Raw genomic sequence first — 22140 nt, forward strand, 5'->3', positions numbered from 1 at the left:
TTTGGTATTTATTTAATTAGATTATTAATGATAATATGATTAACATGGGTTCTTTGCTGGTCTACTATAAACTAAGGCATATTTTGCTTTCATTTTTTGCAACATTAGAGCAATTAAAAATTTAAAGGCCCTAGAGACCTTTATCATTAAGGATGATGTAAAATATTATAGAGAGATTCAAGCTTTTTCAAATTTTGGAGATGTAGCATATTATAATTAGGATTTAAATTAGATTTTGAATTTTGCAGCAAAATTTTATTTATTTTGATAAGTATATAATTTATAAAAAAATTATAAATAAAAAATTCAACTCGGACTCAATCTAATTTAAAAAATTTGGTCCAGATTTTCTCAATAAAATCAAATTTGAATTTGGAAATTTATAATAACTTTAAATTAATGACAGAGTTTGTTTTAAAAAATAAACTTTTAATTTGATCTGATTAGAGCATAGTATCTTCAATGATATTCCAATAAAATTAATTAAGAATAGTGAATATTATTTTCTCAATTTAATTAAATAAATTTTCATAACTCTGCCTACGGTGAATACCATGGTCGGTCCTAAGCTCGAATAACGGAGAAAGATTGCATTAGGTTGTCAGCCAATGTTAAAACTTAGGCAAATATTATGTATGAATCCATTAAACTAAGTTGTTCCCTAGAAGAAACGCATTCAAAAGTCCAACTGCAACATATTAGCAAGGATCGTTATATCTCTAATGAGAACTTAGATGTAGTATTAAATATGCAAAAAAAAATCACATCCTAAGTTAGATAAGATGTGACAGTATTACAAGAACATCAATTATCTTCGATTTGGAACATGGAACGCTCATCAATAATAGATATAATTGTTAGGAGAAGAATTAATATTTTATGTTTATAAAAAACAAAATGACTAGGAGAGGAAGCAAAAATGATATAGAACTCAAACTTTATGTTATGGTATATGGAAAAGAATAAAACGAGAAATGGAATAGGTATTATTATAGATAGTTCGTTAAAAGATAAAGTAGTAAAAGTAGTTAGGACAAGAGATAGGATTAGTTCTTAAAATAGTGGCAATAAAAAAAACTATCAATGTAATTAACATATATACAATCAAGTAAAATTAGATGAAAACACTCAACATAGGTTTTTGGAAGACCTAGATGGGGTAGTATAAAAAATTCCAACAAATTATGATTTAAGAGGAAATCTAAATAGGCATATAAGATTAAGAAATGAGAAATATGATAAGGCACATGGGCCTATGGTTTTGGAACAAGAAATGAAGAAAGAAAAGTTATATTGAATTCCATGATGGCATATAAACTTATAACAGCCAATATATTTTTCAATAAGAGAGAACGCCTATTTACTTTCAAAAATGGAACAATAAGGTCGTAAATTGAGTTTCTTATGATCAAGAAGAGAAAAGGGGATATAAAGATTGCAAGTTCATCCCTGGAGAAAACTTAACCACCCAACATAAGTTGTAGTGTTGAATACACGCCTTAAGCAAAATATCAGTAGAAGAAAAATATGCATGACTCCTACAATCAAGTGGTGGATGTCAAATAATGAGAAATAAAGTATTTTTAAGGAGACGATAGAAGCACAAGTATTAGGAGAAATACATTGCGACTCGAATATAACATGGGATAAGATGATATCAAATTTAAACACAGTGTCAAAAACGTACTCAATGAATCAAGAGGATAGATACCATAAAATAAAGAAGTTTGATGATGAAATGAGAAAATACAAAAGAAATTAAAGAAAAAAGATTTGTACACTTATAGAATGAAGAAAACTTGGAAAAGTATACAGTAGCTAAGAAGGAGACTAAGAAAGCAGTAAGTGAAACTTAGAATAAAGCTTCTGAACACTTGTATAGACAACTTGATACAAAAGAAGGGGAAAGGAACATCTACAAAATAGCTAAAGCGAGAGAAAAAAATAAAGAATCTTACCTAAATAAGATGCATTAAAGATAAATCCAATAGGGCAATAATAAAGGATAAGGAAATAAGAAGCAATAGTAGAGGTATTTCCATCTACTTTTAATGAAGGGTTAGGAAATTTATAGGTCGAAGGAGCATAGAAATTTTAATTTTTATCAGAGAATTCAAATTTCAGAAATAGAATAAGCATTAAATGGAATAAAAAGCAATTGGGTCGAATGATATTCCAATAGAGGTATAGAAATACCTAAAAAATAGAGTATTAAATAACTTATAAAGTTATTCAACATGATATTAAAAACAAACAAAAAAAGTCTGTCCTTTAGCCCCTTTATAAAAACAAAGAAGACATACAAAATTGTGTGACTTGGGCATTAAACTAATTAGTCATACCATAAAATTTTGATAAAAGTGATAGAAAAAAGATTAAGGAGACCAACGTGATGAATTCATGCCCAAAAGGTTGATAATAGAAGTTATACATCTTAAATAATTGATTGAAAGTATCGAAAAAAAAACAAGACTTACACATGATATTTATTGATCTATAAAAATCATATGGCAGAATACAACAACAACCAAATCTTATCTCACTCAGTAGGGTCAACAAAAAAGCTTAAGACAGAATTCCAAAAGAAATTGTGAAGAATTTTAGAAAATAAATATGTTAGCATAGAGTATATTGAGGCAGTCAAGGATATACGCGATGATGTGATGACAAGAGTAAAGATTCCAAGCAGATTAACCAAAGTATTTCCTATAAAAACAAAATTACATCAAAGATTGGCTTTAAGTCCATATCTTTTTACACTAGTAATGAATGAACCCACAAAACACATCCAAAATAGGTTACTATAGTGCATGTTGTTTGCAAATGATATTATTTTAATCGATAAAACTAGGGAAGGAGTAAATACTAAGCTTGAATCTTAGCGGGAAACACTGAAAGTTAAAAGTCTAAGGTTTAATAGAGTAAAGATAAAATATATGATATAAATTTAGTAGTAGTAAACATAGTCAAAGAATTGTTAATATAGGAGATAACAAATTACATGTAGCTAAAAGTTTCAAGTATCTAAGATCATTTTTGCAAAAGGATAGAGAGATTGATAGATATGTTTTTTATGTAGGAAACAAGTAGGATGATTGAAATAAAAGAAAGCGTGGGTATTCTTTATGATAGTAAGGTACCTCTAAACCTTAAAGGGAAGTTCTATAGAACGGTAGTTGGACTTACTATATTATATGGAGCTCAATGTTAACTATAAAGTCAACACATGAGTAGAAGATAAGAGTCGTAAAGATAAAAAAAAAATTAAGGTGAATGTGCGAACATATGAGAATAGACGGGATAAAAAAATGAAAACATCAGAGAAAAAGTGAAGTTGCACCTATTGAGAGAAAACTGAGAATTATGTGACAAATAAATGCCCTAGTTAGGTGATATGAGACTAACAAATACACATTAATCAAGAAGAGGAAAACCAAAGAAGACTTGATTAACAACGATAAAATAGAATAAAATTCATTTAAATATAGATAATGATATAGTAGAAGGTCGAACCATATAGATGACCTCACTTAGTGAGATAAAAATTTGGTTCTTATTGTTGTAATCAAATAAATTTGTATTTAATTGAAGCATCATGTCGAATCCTAATTGCTCCTCCCAAAAGCCTACTAGCTTTCTCATTCTCAACCAATTTTCTTTATTAGATAAGGAACAAATGAAGCAATTAAGGCTAAGATTACATAATGAGAGCTCACAAGAATCATAACAATAGTATTCCTTTAAATTACTTTTTATTCTATTGTTCTAACACCAATGAGTCAACTAGATCAACCATAAATCAAAATTGAATATTTTCCTAATGCTATAGTCTTTAATCTATTAATGGCTTCTTCAATCGATTGGCTTACACAATCAATTGATTGCTTCACTATAAACCTTAGATCATCTAATCGTTGCACTCAACTTTGTGAGATCAACAATTTCCTCCAGCTTTTTGGTTGAGTTATTAGTCGAGTCGATTGGATCATGTCATCAATTAATTGCTTAGTCGACTCAGCCACAAACAGAAATATTTCGGTCGATAGTTGATCGATTTATCTCAATTACTTAGTTGACTGAATCCTACCCTTCAGTCTGTTGGATCATCGACTACAACCATCCCAATAGTCGAATCTTTGAGTATTACACTCTCTAGGGTTATTAATTTCTCAATTCACTTAAGAGGCCACCTTGCAACTCGTCTTCACCCACGAGGTCATCTCTCATTAAATTACTTGTCTCTTGAATGCATCAAACCCTCAACTCACTGCATGTGTCATCCTTCACTCTTTACCTATGTAGTTTGCCTTCTTCAGCTAAGTTGTACTATAATTCTCCTCATTCTACAATCCCTTAGATGTCCCAAAATATCCTTATCAGATCTCTTATAGATCTCAATCCATCATCCTTGCACCACTTCATACACATATGATACACAAGTAATTTTAACTTAAACTCTTTATCCAAACATCAAAATTCAAGGTTAAGTTGGGTCCGTAAGGACACAATTGCACTAATGGTTTATATATACATGATTGTCCACCAGACATGTGCAACTATCATTTGCCCCTTGATCCCTCCTCGCTCCTTCAGCATCTCTACTCCTTCACAAATCTCTCCCAATCTCTCTTCCTCTTATCTCTGCATTTCCAACACCCATAATTGTCATTGCTCAAGAAAACGAGATAGCCTTGATGTCAATATCGTCTCGCATGTCGATCGATGAACAAGATGGTAAATTTTACTCACGTCAATATGCACGATTTGAAACTTTATTTGCAACATCAGATGATGAATCAAGAAAAAAAAATACGTTGAGAAGGTTTAAAAATGTTAAAGAGATTCTACACTTAGAACAGATAAATCGATTAGAGTTGAAGCTATAAGGAGTCAAGAGAAACTAGAGAATCGTTAGTCAATATAATAAAAAATAATTTAATTGATTTGAATATAGCCAATCATATAGCTTTACATAGAGTTTAATTAATGGGTCAGATTCATATAGTAAGCCTAAATAATTAGGGAAAATATTATTGATGATGATGACATGATGTAATCTGAAGTGTGCTAACAAACAACTCAACAACTTCACATATGGCTCTAAGAGGGGGCAGCATTATGCATATGTGAATCTGCTAACCATAGGGGGGCTCACGCTAACAGTATAATCTGATAGAACATGAGTAACATGTGGAAGCTGGCTCCACTAGAGAACACATTTAGGGCAGTGCAGATATAGCTTCCTGTAAAGGGGTTAGAGAGAGAGAGGAGGCAAGGGAGGGGTTATGAATGGCCATCAACTAGAGAAGGATGGAAATAGTCAAAGTGTGGGGCAGGCATAGAAGTGGCCTCCTGCAGGCACTAGCCAAAGAGAAACAAAGGAAATTCCTCGACCATAGGACACACGCTTGGCACCATGATGCAAGACTAATATTGTGTCTATTTGAGAGGGAGTACAAATGGAAGAAAGGAAGGAGGGGAAGTAATCATTTCCCTTGTCCACTTTGGTGAAAGAGCAAAATGTAAGAAAAAAGAAAGGAAGAAATTGGCTCTCTTCCTCCACTTTTAATTCCTTTAAAGGTGAGCGGAAGAGAGGAGAAATAGATGAGTGTTGATGTGAAATGTTTAACTATACATGTCTTTGAAATGACAAAATCAAAGGGTGAAATGTCATTTTCTCCTGTTGCCTATCCTTCCCTCTCCTTTCAAGCGAACAATGTAAAGAAAACATCTCACTTGTGTCATCCCTCAATACTTTTTCTTTCTTTCCCCTTTCCTCCTTTCAAATAGACAAAATATAAGAGTTGTCAAGAAGTGCAACTATATCAAGGCCAACAACGGAATGAGGGACTTAGGAGGAGAGGATGGCGGCAAAAATAAACTATAACGCGAACATAGTAGTAATGAAGCACCTAACAAGCAAATAAGGATCAAATGTCATAAGCAACGTGCTGGCATAGGATGGCGGCATCATATAGATAAGCAAGCATGACTAAGGGATTTCGGTGAATGGAGATTGAGATACATAGTACATCAGTTGTCAACTACTCTTTTGTGTGATAGATGAAAGAAAAGAAATAAGTTGTTGAGGATAAAGTGTCATAAGCAGAACACCATTGTAGGTGTCAGTGAGGTAGGAAGGACAATCATTGACGATGAGGGTTTTATTAGATGGAGACCAAGGCACAAAGATGCCTTGACAATCAATTTCTCTTCAATAATATAAGCAAGAGTGGGAAAAAAATTAGGAAATTGATTGTTCTTTTGTGCAAGAAGTGTAAGCAAGAAGAAAGAATGTGTGAGGGGTGGAAAAATAGCACCTCCCATGTGTTAATTAAGTTTATATAGCTTTAGCTAATATAATATTTATGGTCAAAAATTGGATTCAATTCTCCCAATTTTAGATCAATGGCAATCAAGATTCTTAGTCAAACAAATAGCTTTGTGGGTGCAAAAGAAAAAAAGTGTATTCTAGCAGGTAAGTTTATCCTAGCAACTTCAAATTGTTATCTTGAATAATTTTGTCACCATTAACAAGTAACAAATAGATATTTTCTTGTATATGTGTGTGTCATCCATTCTATCCAAATTAATACAACTTGCAAAATCTACAACACAAAAAGTGGAGAGATCCCCAAAATGCAAAAGATGTCACTAACCAGTCATGCTAGAGAATGGATGAGTAAGAATTTAGAAGTCATACCTTGAGGAGACTTGACATGGAATGCAGTTACAAAAGCCTGAAGAGCCAAAGAGCTCTCTCAAGCAAGGAAACCATCTAGGATTGTTGGTCCCTTAACAAGTGGGGACATTGATAAAGAAGAAACTGATATTCATAGTGAGGAGTGTGATAAGATAACTAATTTAATTGAAACATAAATCAAAATTAAATTTATGAAAAAAATAACTTCAAATTTTTTAAATTGAAGTTAAACTTTATTGCACAAAATTTTTTGCCCAAATTGAGTAAACCTAGATTCAGTTTGAGCTTGGAAATATATTCTCAACCCTAACCTTTCCTTTCGAATATGAATTATGTAATGGATCAGCTATTAGTTGTCCATCTTAGTTGCAGAAAATATTATATTATCTGATAAGTGTAATTACACTAGATTTGAATTTTGAATTATTGAGAGAACTTCACAATCCAACAAACTGAATATAAAGAAGTACAATAACATAGAAGTATCAATGAAATCGTGGAATAGTTAAAATGCATGAACATCAAACTTATGCACGTAAGGAATAGTCAAAATGCATGAACATAAAACTTATGCACGTAAGAATTTTAGATTATATGGATTTATTATTCAATGAGGTGGTATTGATGAAGATATCATTAATAGGAAAATGAATGGTCAATTAAAAGAGAGAGGAGAATCTTAATCAACCTGCACAGCTTCTACCAGATAAAAGATTTTGTAAGATAGTGATATGACCCATCGTGCATTATACATTGGTGTTTTGGATTATTAAGAAACAATAAGTACAAAAAATGAATATAGCACATATGGAAGGATAAAATAGATGTGTGAAATCAAAAAATAAAATATAAAATACTAATATTTGAGAGAAATTAGGTGTAGTTCTAATAGATGATAAACTGAGATTTGAAAAGGTACAGAGTGTGAACATGTTTAACGACTATGAAGTGTTGAATTAATTAGAGTGGCAGGTACAAAGAGCAGAACAGGATCAAAAAGAAAATAAATGTGACAAAAAATTTGACTTATATGATTTAAATATTACAAGTTTAGCCATAGAGCTTAATCAAGCGATAAGATTAATATAATTGTGGTCCTTATAATTGTGGCAAACACAACTTGATAATTATGATGATAATACAATCATATAACATGATATAATCTAATATAATGCAATCTTAATATTATTATATTTTGAAATGTTCTGACACATTATTTTTTACCTTTAATAAACCTTTTTAAAAGATAATTTATACATTTATATCCTAAATTCTTTCAAACTTCAGTAGAAGTGTCATGTAGGCCTATTTACCTAGCTTCATTTGCTTTGAAGTTTCTTTAACTCACTCAAACTAATATTCTGAACAAACTATTATTTTTAAACAACCTAATTTTCAATATTCAGAATAGGTTTCCGAGATCATATTTCATTCATCATGCAACCAACATGATTTATACCTATGCTTTGTATGAACTATATATAAATAATAGCCTAAAGTCATGATAACTGATAACTTGTCTCTAGAAAAAAGGAGGAGAAACAATCCATTCAAAATTATGCTAATTAAATATTAGGTGCTTCAAATCCTCATAACACTAATAAATGATGGGCAACAGAGAGAGAAAAAATAAGCTTTAGGCAGAGATCGCATGGAAATGAATGAAGCTGTATATTAGAAAGAAAAATATAAGGTATAGGAGTCAAATATTTAACAAACAAAGAAATAATTGACCTGACAAAATTGAATTTGGTTTAGCCTTGTATGACAATGGTACCACTAGCCAAGCCAAACAATTTTAAAGGAAATGCATCCTGATTTGTAAACCAAACATTGATTGAGATGAGGAAGATGGAGTATTAAATTTGAAAAAAAAAAAAACTCTCATAAACATATCAAGATTTTGGAGTTTAAGCGAGACATTTCTCTAATACTCTCTCCCAATGTAAGAAAGCAAAATGTTCTTGAGAGCCAAAAACGTATATCAATATTACAGAGTATTTCCATCGTCTACTATTGAAGTCCAGCCACGACAACATAACTTGCTCCGCTTGATGCAAAAATATGAGAATAAAGTAATTTTTCGAACATTACAATAGAAGGCCGGAAAAATAGTACAAAAATTATCCTTTCCCAATGTCTCCAAGAATACGAAGGGAAACGTCGCAAGGAGTCAAAAGCCAAGGAAGGAACTCTACTAGGCTATCCGTAGCGGGTTCACCACTAAAAAGATCAGGATTCACCATAACCTAACAAACCTTGGAGAGCGACTAATAAAACCCTAGAAAGGAATAGTGAGCATCTTTAAAGACTCATTCTTGAAACAAGAAGCTCAGATTCAAGATAAGAGCATAGAAAATAAAAAGATGTAAGAGATAGAGGACCTATCTTACCCGAATATTCTTCTCTTCTCCATGTCGACCGAGACGCAAAGCTTCTGGTGGAGGACAACTACTCCCGAGCTCTCGGTCTTCTGCTCATCGTTCTTCTGCTTCCGAGGCTTCGCCATTGGCGCCCCGGAGATGAGCAGGAGCGAGTGGGAGAGGAAAGCGAGGACGCGCACCTGAGCGTTTGCTTAGTCTTTCCTCTCCCGCTGAGGCTTCTCTTCTTATAGAGAGAAAACTCGAGCTCCACGGACCTGCTACGAGGGATCCGGCTTCCGGGAAGACTCTGGCTCGGTCATCATATGGTCCGATTTAGGGTTCATCGGGCTCAAATTGGACCGATTAAAAATAATTTCTTTAAAACCCATTAATTTAGAATAACAACCGGATTATATAGCTACAGAGTCCATAATTTTTTTTAATATTGTGAATTTTGGAAGGTGAAAATGATAATTTTGCTTTTCTATGAAGCATTGTTAATAATGATTTCGGAGAACTGAAGAAAAAGAATTAGTTTTTTAGCCGCATAACAATGAAAAGCTTGAAGTAGGTTAAAAAATTTTGTTAGTGCTCTTTCAAAAAATCAAACAACAATCATTCGAAGAATCGTAAAGCTATTTAATTAGCCTCCGGGGCATAATTGAATTGGTTACTGTAGAGCAGATTTGCTGAAGTAGACAATGGTAGAATTTCGGTGAAGCAACCAATGTCCTTCTCCGTAGTGGCCAACTGTAGCTTCTCGATTTATCTCCTCACAGATGATCGTGGGATCGACCGTGTGAGGCTACTAGGATGGCGGATTCTACCTTTTGCTGAAATAGAGCTATTTAATTAGAACAAGCATGAGATGTTTTAGAATGGGAGTTTCAGGATGACAAAAAAAAAGCGAAAATCATCCAACTTCAAATTCTTCGTAATGAGTTTAAAAAACTCAAAATGAAGGAATCTCAATCTAATAAAAATTATTTCTCTGGAGTGATTGAACTTGTCGATCATATGAGAACTTCTCGTGAACATGTTATTGATCAAAAAATTAATTCCAATTTTTTTATATGTTTGCTTGAAAAATGTGAGCATATTGTTATTGCTATATTGATGAATCCAAAAATCTCACCACTTTGTGGATTAAACAATTGATGGGGTCTTTAGATTCTCATGAATAAAGAAGCATGATGCATAATGAGCAATCCATTAAAAGTGTTTTTTAAACAAGACTCAACTTTAAATATCAAAATTCCTTCGAGAAAAATAATTCCAAAGATGAGTAAAAGATTGAAAAAAGAAAATTCTACAACGGGGAATCCATTAGAAGGGAAGCCAATATAAGAACAAGTAAAAAAAGATTCAAGTTATGATTATTTAGAGCCTTCTTGCAAGATTGTACAAGATGCAACATTTTATCCTTTGCCTCCATCAATCTTAACAGATCCAAGTGGAAGTGCAATTTTTCTTCTCTTAAGAATTCAAAACAAGAACAAGACTTGAAAATATTTTTCAATCTCCATCAAGTTCAAACTCTAGTGTAATTTCTCCTTTTTTTTTCAAAGTCTTTCAAGAAGAACTTGACAATTGAATAAATTGTATGAACCAAGATATTTGAAAAAACCAAAAAAAAACATGAAGTTTGTGGGAAAGACGTGCATAATGAAATTGCTATGATTGAGAAAAAAACAAGCATGGCAGCTTGTTGATCATCCAAAAGATTGAGAAATAATTGGAGTCAAATAGATTTATAAAATAAAAGTTAATCAAGATGGAAGAATTCAAAAGTACAAGGCAAGACTTGTTGTTATAGGATTTACTCAAAAAAAAGTGGATATTGACTTATAAAGCTTTGCTTTCATGGCAAGGTTGGAGAATTATTCAAACATTAGTTGCAAAAAAAGAGATGGATGATTTATCAAATTGATGTTTAAGTCATCTTTTTCTGAATAGTGTTTTTTGTTGATACAATCATACTCTAACCATTTGGTATTGCATGAGTTTTGATATTTGAACCTGGATAATATTAGACATTTATGGTGATCTAATATAATGTGTCAATCATGCAAGTATAGGTAGCTTGATAGGTACATGAAAATCCTAACAAATGAGGAAGGTTGAATATTGGGCATAAAAGTCCAAGAGGTCTTGGCAAGTTGAAGCCCTAGCAAGCCAAAGAGATTGGATGTTGGGCATGAAATTCCAAGAAGGATTTTGGAGGTGTTGGATATGATTTTGCAAGGCAAAATTAAAGTGCCATCGATCGTTGAAAGTCTGATATGACTTCAAAATCGAAATCTACGTTTCGCGTAGATAAATCTAGACTATTAATTTGCTCAAAACCGATTATGGGTGAATGAGAAATTAATTGGCTAAAGTGGTGTCCAAAATAATATTAAGGGAAAGATGGGATTTTAGTCCACATTGCTAACCGGCGATAGCTAATGTTTCCTTATATGTGTTGCTGTGTTAATGAAGTTAACACAAGAAGCACAGGTACTCTCTATCCATGGGCGAGCTGGTGCTCGCACCTGTGAGCCCGCCACCCGCCACGTGCGCACGTGCGCATGTGCGCAATGGGCGCTTTGTAGGCGCACTTTGCACTTCGCACGTACGCGTCGTCGCGAGAAGCATTGAGGATCTTAATTTATTGCTCCGGGTAACATTGCAGTGCCTGCGTGGCACTCGGGTGACGTGTCGGGCGCGCATGTGACGTGGCATTGCCTGTGTGGCATCCGCGTGGGCAAGTAGAGGTGACTGTGTTGTTGATTGGGCAGGCAGATGGCAACCGTCGATCAAAGAGGTGTGATGGATCGCTTGTGATGCGATCTGGAGCGGTGGATCGCGAAGAGTCACGATCAGACCGCTTGGGAAGAGACTTGATCTGAAGCGTCGGAGTGAATGGATCCAGATCCGATGGCTGATGGTAATAAGCTAGATCTGAGGGTTGTGTCCCTCAGATCTGATGGATGAGATTCGAGTGGGCTGTGTGAAGGGTTACAACCCTTCAAATTGGACGATCCAGATCGATCCAGCCCAAAAACACATCCTCCTCTCTTCAAACCCCTTTGATTAGTATAAATAGAACTCTCCAGATGGTGGAAAACTCATCGAATTCATTGATTCAAGCCTTCCTTGTGCATTCATCCATCTAGTGCATTCGGAGTCCAAAAAGCCTACGAGCAAGTTCGTCGGTCTCAAGGTGAATGTCTTAGTAGGCCAGTGAAGTTAGATATTAGGCAGTGAAGATCTAGAGGTGTGAAGAGTACTCCAGGCAAAGAAGTTCAAAAGGTACGGAGGTCATTTGGCACGAGATAACATTCTGTGAAGCTTGGAGCTTTGAGTGATTGTAACCTTGGGACTCAGATAGACTCTTAGCTAGGTAAACTTGACTAATAGATTGGTTAAGTCATAGTGTATCAACTGACTAATATTGAGATAACAATTGGCTGGTACACATGGAGAGTGCATATCTCGAATTTAGATGAATACATATATGTGGTACAAGATCAGTCAACTAAGTGATTTATGGAGTTAATTGATTGATACCACAAATGGTAGGATAGGTTGTGGTTTTACACACAATCGACTAGTAACCATATGCAATCAACTGATGATAACCATAACAATAGTTGAATTCATGGTTTGGCACCAGAGCGAATAGTATCTTTGTGAGTCAACTCTTGAAGCTGACAATTATATCAACTGAGTAAACAGAAGATTTATAAGTCAACTCAATAAGTTGACTGAGGTTGTTTGAAGCAAATGGAAAGATTCTCAATTGAATGTGGCAGTCAACTAAAGACCAAATCGACTTTGAAAGTCGACTAATTGGTGTCGAGCCAACTAAAATATAATGGATAGTCGATTGAAGATAATTTTGAGAAATGATTAATAAGGATCTGAAAGCTATGAACATACCTTTCCCTGTGATATTGACCATATCAAACAAAATAGTAGACTGATGACATGAAGAATAAAAGTTTTGAAGTTGCTTATTGCAGAAAAATCTTTCATCATTCTAAGAAATTTTCTAAGACAACTTGCACTCTTTCTTTAGCAATCCAAAGTAGATCTAATTCTCCAATGCTTCTTCATCCTTCTTCTACTCTTATGCAAGGAAGTAGAACTACGCCATAATCATACAACAAGGAGATCAAGATCATCTAATTCTAAAAAGCTCTATAAAATTTGTTCTCTTATTATTATTATTATATTCTTTCTTATTGTTTCTCCACCTATACTAATATATTATTATAAGACAATAAGAAACTTGATAATGTAAGGGGTTTCTTCATCTTTGGTTGAGGCTGAAAAATAGTGATTTTCAATAAGACTTTTGGGCTATAGACGTAGCAGCCCTAGGAGATTATGAATCACATTAAGGGCACGTTTGGTTCAGGGTTATCATTGATAACCTTAGTTATCTATTTAAGTTTATCAACAATAATCTTGTTTGATTTAGGTTATGATGGATTCCCAAGCAATGCAGTAGCATCGCCACATCAGCAAATGGATTATAAACTTGGAATGTGATTACCTTGGCAATCTAAGATTTTCTGCGATTTCAGAGGTTAACAAATTTTTTTTTATAATTACTCTCTAATTTTAAAATTGATTTAATTGAAATGTGCAGTGAAACTGAGTTAATTAATTTAATAAATTTTAATTTAAGTAAATTTGAGATTATTTTATTATTAAAATATATATAAATTTATTTTAAATTTTAAAAATTATAAATAAATTATATATATATTTATATATATATTATCATCATTAATATTATTAATATTAATATTATTAATTTAATTTAATTTAAAAATAAATTGAATAAAGGATAATATAGTAAATATTAACCTGGTTATATTTTATTCCCTCCAAATAAATAAGTTAAACTAAATAATATTAGGTTATATTTTATATCCTATAACTTTGGTTATGTGATTATCCGATAATTACATAATCAAGGTTATGCATCCAAACTTAAACCAAATGCATCCTAAATTGTTAGGGCGTGTTTGGTTCAAGATAACCTTGGTTATCTGTCTAAGGTTATTAATGATAATCTTGTTTGGTTTAGAGTATGATTGATTCTCAAGTAATGTAGTATTACCACTACATCAATAAAAAGTTAGTAAAGGGGTTATACACTCAGAATGTGATTACCTCAATAGAGTTAGATTTTTCTTGATTATGGGGTTAACGAGAATCAACCGCGATCGATCTTTGAGAGTGAGTAGCGAGGGTAGTGGTGTCGGCTCGGCGTCATCATCATTCTTTTGTGTGTAAGGCTCGTTGGGGGTCAATTGTCAAGAGCGAGTAGCGAGAGTGGTGCCAGCTTGGCATCATCGCCATTCCTTCATGCGAAAGGCTCATTTTTTAGTTGTAACTTCTCATTTATATTCATAAGTGTAGTAGCTGGATTGCAATTTAAGCTGAATTTTTTAAAAATAATTTGTTGTATATATTTTTTATGTGAAAAAAATCCCATCAACTCCTTACTTCACTTTAAGATCAAGAAAATAATACAATAATCTAATATATAACATTTCAAATTTTCTTAATCATATTAAACTTAAATTTAACCATAAGAGAATCAAATGACCTCATATATATTATGTCATCAATATAAAAATAAATAATAATATAATCATTGCTATCTTGTTTATTCACATAAAGAGTAAATTCATTTTCACTTCTTATAAAATTACTTTATCAAAATAGCTATTAATCTTGTTATATCATGCTCTTGGAGTTTGTTTTAACTCATAGAGTGTATTTCTCAATTTGTACACCTTCACCTCTTTACCTTTAATTATAAAACCTTTTGGTTAAACTGCATACGTTCCTTTTTGCAAGTTTTGAATACAGATCTAATATCAAATTGATAAACATACCATTGCAATTGTGCAATTAATGTTATGATAATTATCACAGTTTTAAATCTAGCAACTAGAGAAAAAATTTCTTCAAAATCAATACCTTATTGTAAATACCCTTTTGCAAAAAGTCTAATCTTGTATTTCTAAATAGTTTCATGAACATGACATTTTATTTTAAACAACCACTTGAGACCAATTGCATTTTTACCTTCAGGAAAATCCACAATCTCCCATATTTCATTTTTATTGATTGTCAATAGTCATTGTATTTCGTCATTCTGGGAGCCATTTTAAGAAGTCATCGACGTTTCCATCCACCATAAACCTTGGAGATTCTTCTGAAGATTGACACCGACAACCACAAGACTAAGCCTTCTTTTTTATTTTCTTTTGATTTGAGTTATAGGATGTCTTCTTCTTTGTCTTTCATATTGTAATTCCATCTTCATGGAGTAGTTCTTTACATTCTAGGATGAGGGAGTAGTTTGATGCATTATGACATTATCTTGTATATTTATTTAACTTTCTTGTTATATAATGTGTTTATCCATGATCTGACTTTATTTTGCATACATAATTTTGACACTCACTGTGTATCTTCATATCCTATTGGACACAGGGAAGGACTGAAAGGTGAATCCAAATTTTCAACCCATAAAGATTGAGATGAGGGGTAGTTCACAAAAGTAGTTCAAAATCTTATGAGAGCACTATTGGCGATCACAAAGCTTAATGGGTCGATCTCGATTCAAAGTCATGAAATAGGAGATGACACCTAGAGGACTGTGAGGCATCGTGACAGGAGCCTCCTTGAGGAAGCGGTCTATCTAGTAAGGTCGCATTGAAAGTAGACATCGCGTTTGGGTAGACACGCTGATATAATTTCAAAAGTCTAGATCGATATTTCGGGATAGACCACCTGCATGGCATAAACATTGAGGTAAGAAAGTAAATGGTATTAGGATGCCAACATAGCGAAATCGAAATCCTAGAATTGTTCCCAAAATCGTCTTTCTCCTATGACTCCTAGTCTTTTCTCTACTCAATTTCTTTCTTTCTTGACTTTCGTGATTTTCAATTGTCTAGATAACCTGTTTCGTTGTTCTGATCGATACTCAATTTTACAGTCCATGTGAGATTGATATTTTATTACTTGATAATAGTCATGCACTTACGATTTTCGTGCATCAAGTTTTTGATGCCATTATCGGGGACTATCAAGATCGATATTGGTTCTATCATGATTTGATTAATCTAGATTTTCTTTTCTTTTCTCACTTTTCTCCCTTCCCCTAATTGTTATTTTCTTTCTTCTTTCCTTATTTACTTTTTCTCAATTTCTTTTTCTCCTTTACTTCCTTTTCCGACCTTTCCTTTTTCAGGAGGATAGTTGTCCTTATATGCTCAGGTTGAACAAATCAGGAGATCTCCTTCCTGTTGATTCTGATATTAACAAAATTTTTCATAAAAGAGTAACATACAAAGGCAACTAGAAGCTGAGCAAGAACAAACAACTTCGACCATTACCAACAATGATAACAAACCGTTGAAGGACTACGCCGCTCGGAGTGCTAGAGGACTAAGGTCGAGCATCACATGACCTCTAATAGATACCAATAATTTTGAACTAAAATTGGCATTGATACACATGGTCCAGCAGAACCAATATAACAGAGCTCCCACAGAAGACCCAATATACACGACTTAGAGATATTTTTAGAGATTCATGCAACTCTAAAACATAATAGAGCTTCTGCAGACACTATTAGGTTGCTCTTATTTCCCTTCTCGATGTAGGATAACATGAAAGCCTGACTCCATTCACTTCCAATGAACAACATCTCTACATGAGATGAATGCGAACAACAGTTCCTTGACATTTTTTTCCTCCAAGAAAGACAACCCACTTGAGACATCTCATCACAAGCTTCATGTAGAAGGATGGAGAATCTCTGTTTGAGGCGTGGGATCGATTCAAGGGCCTTCTGAGTAGTGCCTACATCATGGATTGGAAAGATGATTTATTATCCATACCTTCTACAACAGGTTCTCATATGTGACCAAAAGTAACCTTAGACCCTACAGCTGGTGGAGCACTAATGAACAAGCGATTAGATAAGGCTGAGGAGATAATAGAGAGCATGACACTCAATCACTATCAATGGTCATTCGAAAGAGGTAACATCACGAAGATTGCAGGTAAGTACGACGTGAATACTCTAAACCTAATTGCAGTAAAAATGGATGTGCTCACAAAAAAGTTTGATTCTTTCAACGTTAATGTTGTTGCTGTAACTAATGCGTCTTATGAAATTTATGGCTTGACAGGGCATGCAGTGGATGAGTGTCAACTAGGGGTTGTTTCGGCACAAGTGGCCCAAGTCGAATAAGTAGACGTCATTAATAACTTCAACCAGTGGGAAGGCAACCCTTACTCAAATACATACAACCACGGTTGGAGGAATCATCCGAACTTTTCATACAGGAGCAGTCATGGAGGATAGGGCAACTTCGGGCAGCCGAGGGGCCAATAAGTATCTCCTATATCTAGGCTAGAGAGCATGATTGAAGGGTCATGGCCAAACAAGACCAAACAAATGAGGAGTTTCGACAACGACATGCAATCACTAAGGAGGCCATCAAGCAAATAAAAAGTATGGTTGACAATCTTTTAAATTATACTAAAATGCTTAAAACTCAAGTTGCATAGACTGCTACCTCATCGACGAGGCCTTTAGGAAGATTTTTGGGACAATTGTAATGCCATCATCTAGAGGAGTGGGAGAAATGGAATCACCTATGCCTAAGAAGGATGAGGAGGATGATCAAACCAATAAGGACGAAGTGATTCAGATAACTGTTGATGAAGAGGACACTCAAGAAAAATCTGAGCAGAAGATGGATGAACCAAGCCCTAATACTCCGTTGAGAACATATGTACCATATGTGCCCTTCCCTCAAAGACTGGTCAAGGCCAAGAAGGATGAAGAGTTCGACAAGTTTTTAGAGAAGATCAAGTCCCTCTGCATAAACATACCTTACTTGATGCTCTACATTATATGGCGAAGTTTGTAAAATTCATAAAGGATCTCCATGCACACCGGAGGAAAGTAGAGGACTATGAAACCATCATCCTGACGGAGGAATGTAGTGCACTAGTCCTGAACAAGTTATGTACCTTCAAAGCTCAAAGATCCAACAAGTTTCTCAATACCATACACCTTTGGGAAAACAAAGGTATGTAAAACCTTTTGCGATCTTGGTGCAAGCATAAGTCTCATGCCCTTTCGATTTGTAAGAAATTAGGGCTAGGAGATTTGAAATTGATGATCATGACCTTGCAACTTGTCGATCACTCTTGTAGATACTCATTGGGTATTCTAGAGGATGTGTCGGTAAAAGTAGGTGAATTCCTGGTGCATCCTGATTTTGTGATATTAGAGATGGTTGAAAACCCTAAGATCCCTATTCTACTAGGGAAACCCTTGCTAGCCACCACTGGAGCAGTAATAGACGTAAAAAATAGAGATAATTACTTGATGTCAGTAGATTTCCATGAAAATAGTATATTAACATTTTTTAGGAAACTAACAGATAAATGAAGAACCGACAAATCTACATAATACTTCAGTTGAATGATTTGGGAAAAGCATTGGAGTGGTCACTGATGGTGGCTTCCATATGCTTCACCCATCTCTACGGCTCAACTCAGATTTTCGACAGACAGTGCCAAAATATTTTTGTCCAAGGATGAGAGGTAGGTTAATTTCCATGGAACTTGATGTGGTTGACTTTCATCGAGTCTGCTTAGCTTCTTCAAATCAACTTCGGGCGAACCTTCTCTTCAAGATGGTATATTTTTGCGTAGAATAACAAGCATCATAGAGTTTATCAAGAATTACCCCTGTGAGATCCCTCCGATGCCTAAGTTATCATGGAGTCCCAAAATACTAGAAAAGAAATGACGAAAAATGAGATAAAGTAGATGAAAGAGTATAACATATAGAATGGATGATCATATCTCATTACTTATTCCTTGGAGAGTTCCCTCCCCTTTCCTTTATAGAGAGAGAAGCCCAAAAGACTCTCCTTATTAAAGAGTCATTAAAGAGTCGTTAAAGGATGTCGTTATAACTATCATATTCTTAAATTACAATAACCATGGTGTCCTTTAATGTTAATAATTGTCGCATGCAATTTGAGAAGTCAGGAGGTATGGAAACCAACAACTCAACGAGTCAACAACTCGAGAAGTCGCGAGGTCGACAGCTCAAGAGGTTCGGAACTCAGGAGGTCGAGTCAAAAACTCGGCTTGGCAGGTCAGATCACCTTGATATGTTGACGGGTCAGGAGTCATGAACCCACCACATGGCTCCTATGTTGATCGAATATGTCCTTGTCACTTGGCTCTTGCATTCATCGAATCTTGACTTTGTTCTATGACGACTTCTATATTGATTTAATTAAAGACTCGCCATGTGGATTCTTACTTATCTTCGTATCCCTTAAAAAAAATTGATGAATAAATATAAAATAAAATTTGATGATTTCTAATCGTTGATATTTGAATCAGATTTAAAACTATCTTGCTATTTTTAAGGGCCTTTTAAATTAAACACTTCATAATTATCTTTGTCACATGACTTCATAAATATCTTCTAACCATCACAGATCAAATATATCAAATTAACAGATATTAAATATTAAAATTTTATCTAAATCTTAATATATATATATATGACTGCATGCTCATATTTAAAATTTTCAAATATTTATCGACCATACAATTAGATTATCCAAACCGAATTACTGAGGCTGTAAAATATGCGAGGACAAACCTACTTCACTTCAGCACTTCGACTGACATGGTAAAATTTATTTGCTCGAATCAAAATGCTGTCGTCATTAAAATTAAACCTTCTTAATGAATCACAACAGCAATCGTACGTACGTAATCCAGATAGATAACAACTAGCTAGTGGACGCAGACGGTGTGCAGTAAGAACACAGCGTCGGTGAATAATCAAAGATGAGAGAGAGAGAGAGAGAGAGGGAGGGAGAGTGTTGAATTGAAAATGGCAGCGTGCAGTTATTACAGCAGCTTGACCACCTCAGGGATGTCCACTGGGTAGCGGTGGATGCACTCCGCCCACGGCCCCTCCACCGGCGTTGCCACCGAGCGGAGGCACCGCCACACCGCGCTGTTGCACTTGAACCCGCTGCCGAAGCCGATCATCCACACGCGGTCCCCGCGGCGCATGCGGCCCTTCGCCTCGATATACCCCAGCTCGTACCACAGCGAGCTGCTCGACGTGTTCCCGAACCGGTGCAGGGCCATGCGCGACGCCTCGACGTGTTCCGACGACAGACGAAGGCTGCGCTGCAGCTCGTCGATCACCGCTCTGCCTCCGGCGTGGATGCAGAAGTGCTCGAAGGCGCGCATGAAGTCGGGGACGTAAGGCTTCCACCCAGGCCGCGCCACGGCCCCGGCCGTGATCAAGCGCCGACCCACGAGACTGGCCAGGAAGCGCAGCTGCTCCGTCACCGGCAGCACCAGCGGACCCACTGTCATGATGTTGGCTCGCAGCGCCTCGCCGGCGATGGCCATGAGGTCCTTGGAAAGTCTGATCCCTGAGTTGCCGTCGTCGTCCTCGTCCTCGTGCACGCAGCGGTAGGCTGGGTCGTCGGCTCCTCTGTGGGTGCGCACCACGTGAAGTAGACGGTACTTGGCGCGGCTGCGATCCCGCCGGCGGTTGGACAGCAGAACCGCCGCCGCCCCCATGCGGAAGAGGCAGTTAGGGAGCAGCATCGAGCGTTCCTTGCCGATGTAGTAATTGGGCGTGATGATCTCGGTGGATACGACGAGGGCGTAGGAGTTGGGATGCGCCTGCAGGAGGTCGCGCGCGAGGTCGATGGAGATCAGCCCCGCGCTGCAACCCATGCCGGAGAGGTTGAAGCTCAGGACGTTGCTCCGCAGCTTGTACTTGTTCACCACCATGTCCGACAACGACGGCGTGGGCGAGAAGAGACTGCAGTTGACGACGAGAATGTCCACGTCCTTGGGCTTGAGGCCAGTCTTGCCGATGAGCTGGTCGAGAGCGGAGAAGATGACGAGCTCGGCCTCGGCGCGGGAAGCCTTCAGGGAATTACGCGGGGGGATGTAGCGGTTATCCGGCGGGAGGCAGGTCTCCTCGCCGAGGCCGGAGCGCTCCAGAATACGCAGCTGGAATCGGACCGTCTTCTCGTCGAAGAAGGGCACGAGGCGAGCGTGCTCGATGTAGGTGGCGAAGGGGACGCGGCAGCTTGGGGCCGGGAGGAAGCAGGCGAAGTCGACCAGGAAGATGGGACGCGGCCGCGACATGAAGTAGGCAGTGGCGACGAGAACGAGGAGGAAAACGGCGGCCAGAGTGTGGACGGCGCTGATGCCTTGGGCTCGTCGCCAAAGGGAGACGACCTCCGCCGGATCCAGCTTCAGCGTTTCGAGGAGGAGGACCACCATGACGGGGATGAGGACCAAGGTCACCAACTTGCTCATTACGTACCGGTACCCCAGCTCGACGTACTTGAGCTTCACCGAGCTCAAGAACTCCGGCAATGGCTCCGACGACGACGACGGCATGCTAGCTGCTAGTAGTAAATATGCTGTGTAGTAGCGAGGTGACAGGGAGGGAGGGGGTTCAGCGCGGGAGGTAAGCAGCTGCTTCTACTAGCAGACGAGATGAAGCCGCCGGTGGTGCCTGCAGGCTTCTGGACTGGCGATTCGGCGATTTGGCTCGCGCAGATAACGGCGAAGAAGGGCTGTTCGGCTTCGTGATTGGGGGATTCGGCTCGCGCAGGCGACGCCGAGCTCGTTGCCGTGACTCGGTTAGTGCAGGTGGCGTTGAACTTGCTGTTGCGGCTCGGTTCGCGCAGGTAGCGGCGAGCTTGCTGCTGCGTTGGTTCGCGCAGGTGGCGTTGAACTTGCTGTTGCGTTGGTTCGCGCAGGTAGTGGCGAGCTTGCTGCTGCGTTGGTTCGCGCAGGTGGCAGCGAGCTCGGCTCGGTTCGCGTTTCTGCTTGTGCATGCAATCGGAGAGGAGGATTTGCTGTGTACTTTCCCCGCGTGGCAGACTTCTGGCTTGCTGCAGGCGGGACAGAGAAGTTTTGCAAAGGGATGGAATGAAGCAGTAGGACGTGCCAGCTGGAATGCCA

General features: G+C 36.8%; 2 protein-coding genes and 1 non-coding gene across 3 annotated transcripts in view; all 3 read right to left on the minus strand.

Annotated features, from left to right (window-relative positions):
- LOC141836388 (transcription initiation factor TFIID subunit 2) overlaps nt 1–9330 on the minus strand; it is a 66838-nt gene extending 57508 nt beyond the window's left edge. Inside the window, exon 1 of the mRNA XM_074723869.1 lies at nt 9097–9330. Coding sequence (XP_074579970.1) covers nt 9097–9212 — 116 coding nt within the window. The 5' untranslated portion in view covers nt 9213–9330. The remainder of the gene's footprint in view (nt 1–9096) is intronic.
- A 7526-nt stretch (nt 9331–16856) lies between these two features.
- On the minus strand, nt 16857–16961 carry LOC141836777 (small nucleolar RNA R71). The gene has a single exon (XR_012602494.1). It is a non-coding gene; the product is annotated as a small nucleolar RNA R71 (small nucleolar RNA).
- Nucleotides 16962–20043: 3082 nt separating this feature from the next.
- On the minus strand, nt 20044–21570 carry LOC141835859 (3-ketoacyl-CoA synthase 6-like). Its single transcript, XM_074723247.1, has one exon. It carries the CDS (start codon nt 21568–21570, stop codon nt 20044–20046), a length of 1527 nt encoding a protein of 508 aa, XP_074579348.1.
- Between the last annotated feature and the right edge of the window lie 570 nt (nt 21571–22140).

This window comes from Curcuma longa, chromosome 10, assembly GCF_044706935.1.
Source record: "Curcuma longa cultivar G26 ecotype Majalengka, Jawa Barat chromosome 10, ITB_CL_G26_1.1, whole genome shotgun sequence".
NCBI classification, from domain to species: Eukaryota; Viridiplantae; Streptophyta; class Magnoliopsida; order Zingiberales; family Zingiberaceae; genus Curcuma; species Curcuma longa.

Excerpts from the sequence above, each read along its gene's own strand:
- LOC141835859 (XM_074723247.1), bottom strand. The coding sequence starts at position 21,570 with ATGCCGTCGTCGTCGTCGGAGCCATTGCCGGAGTTCTTGAGCTCGGTG.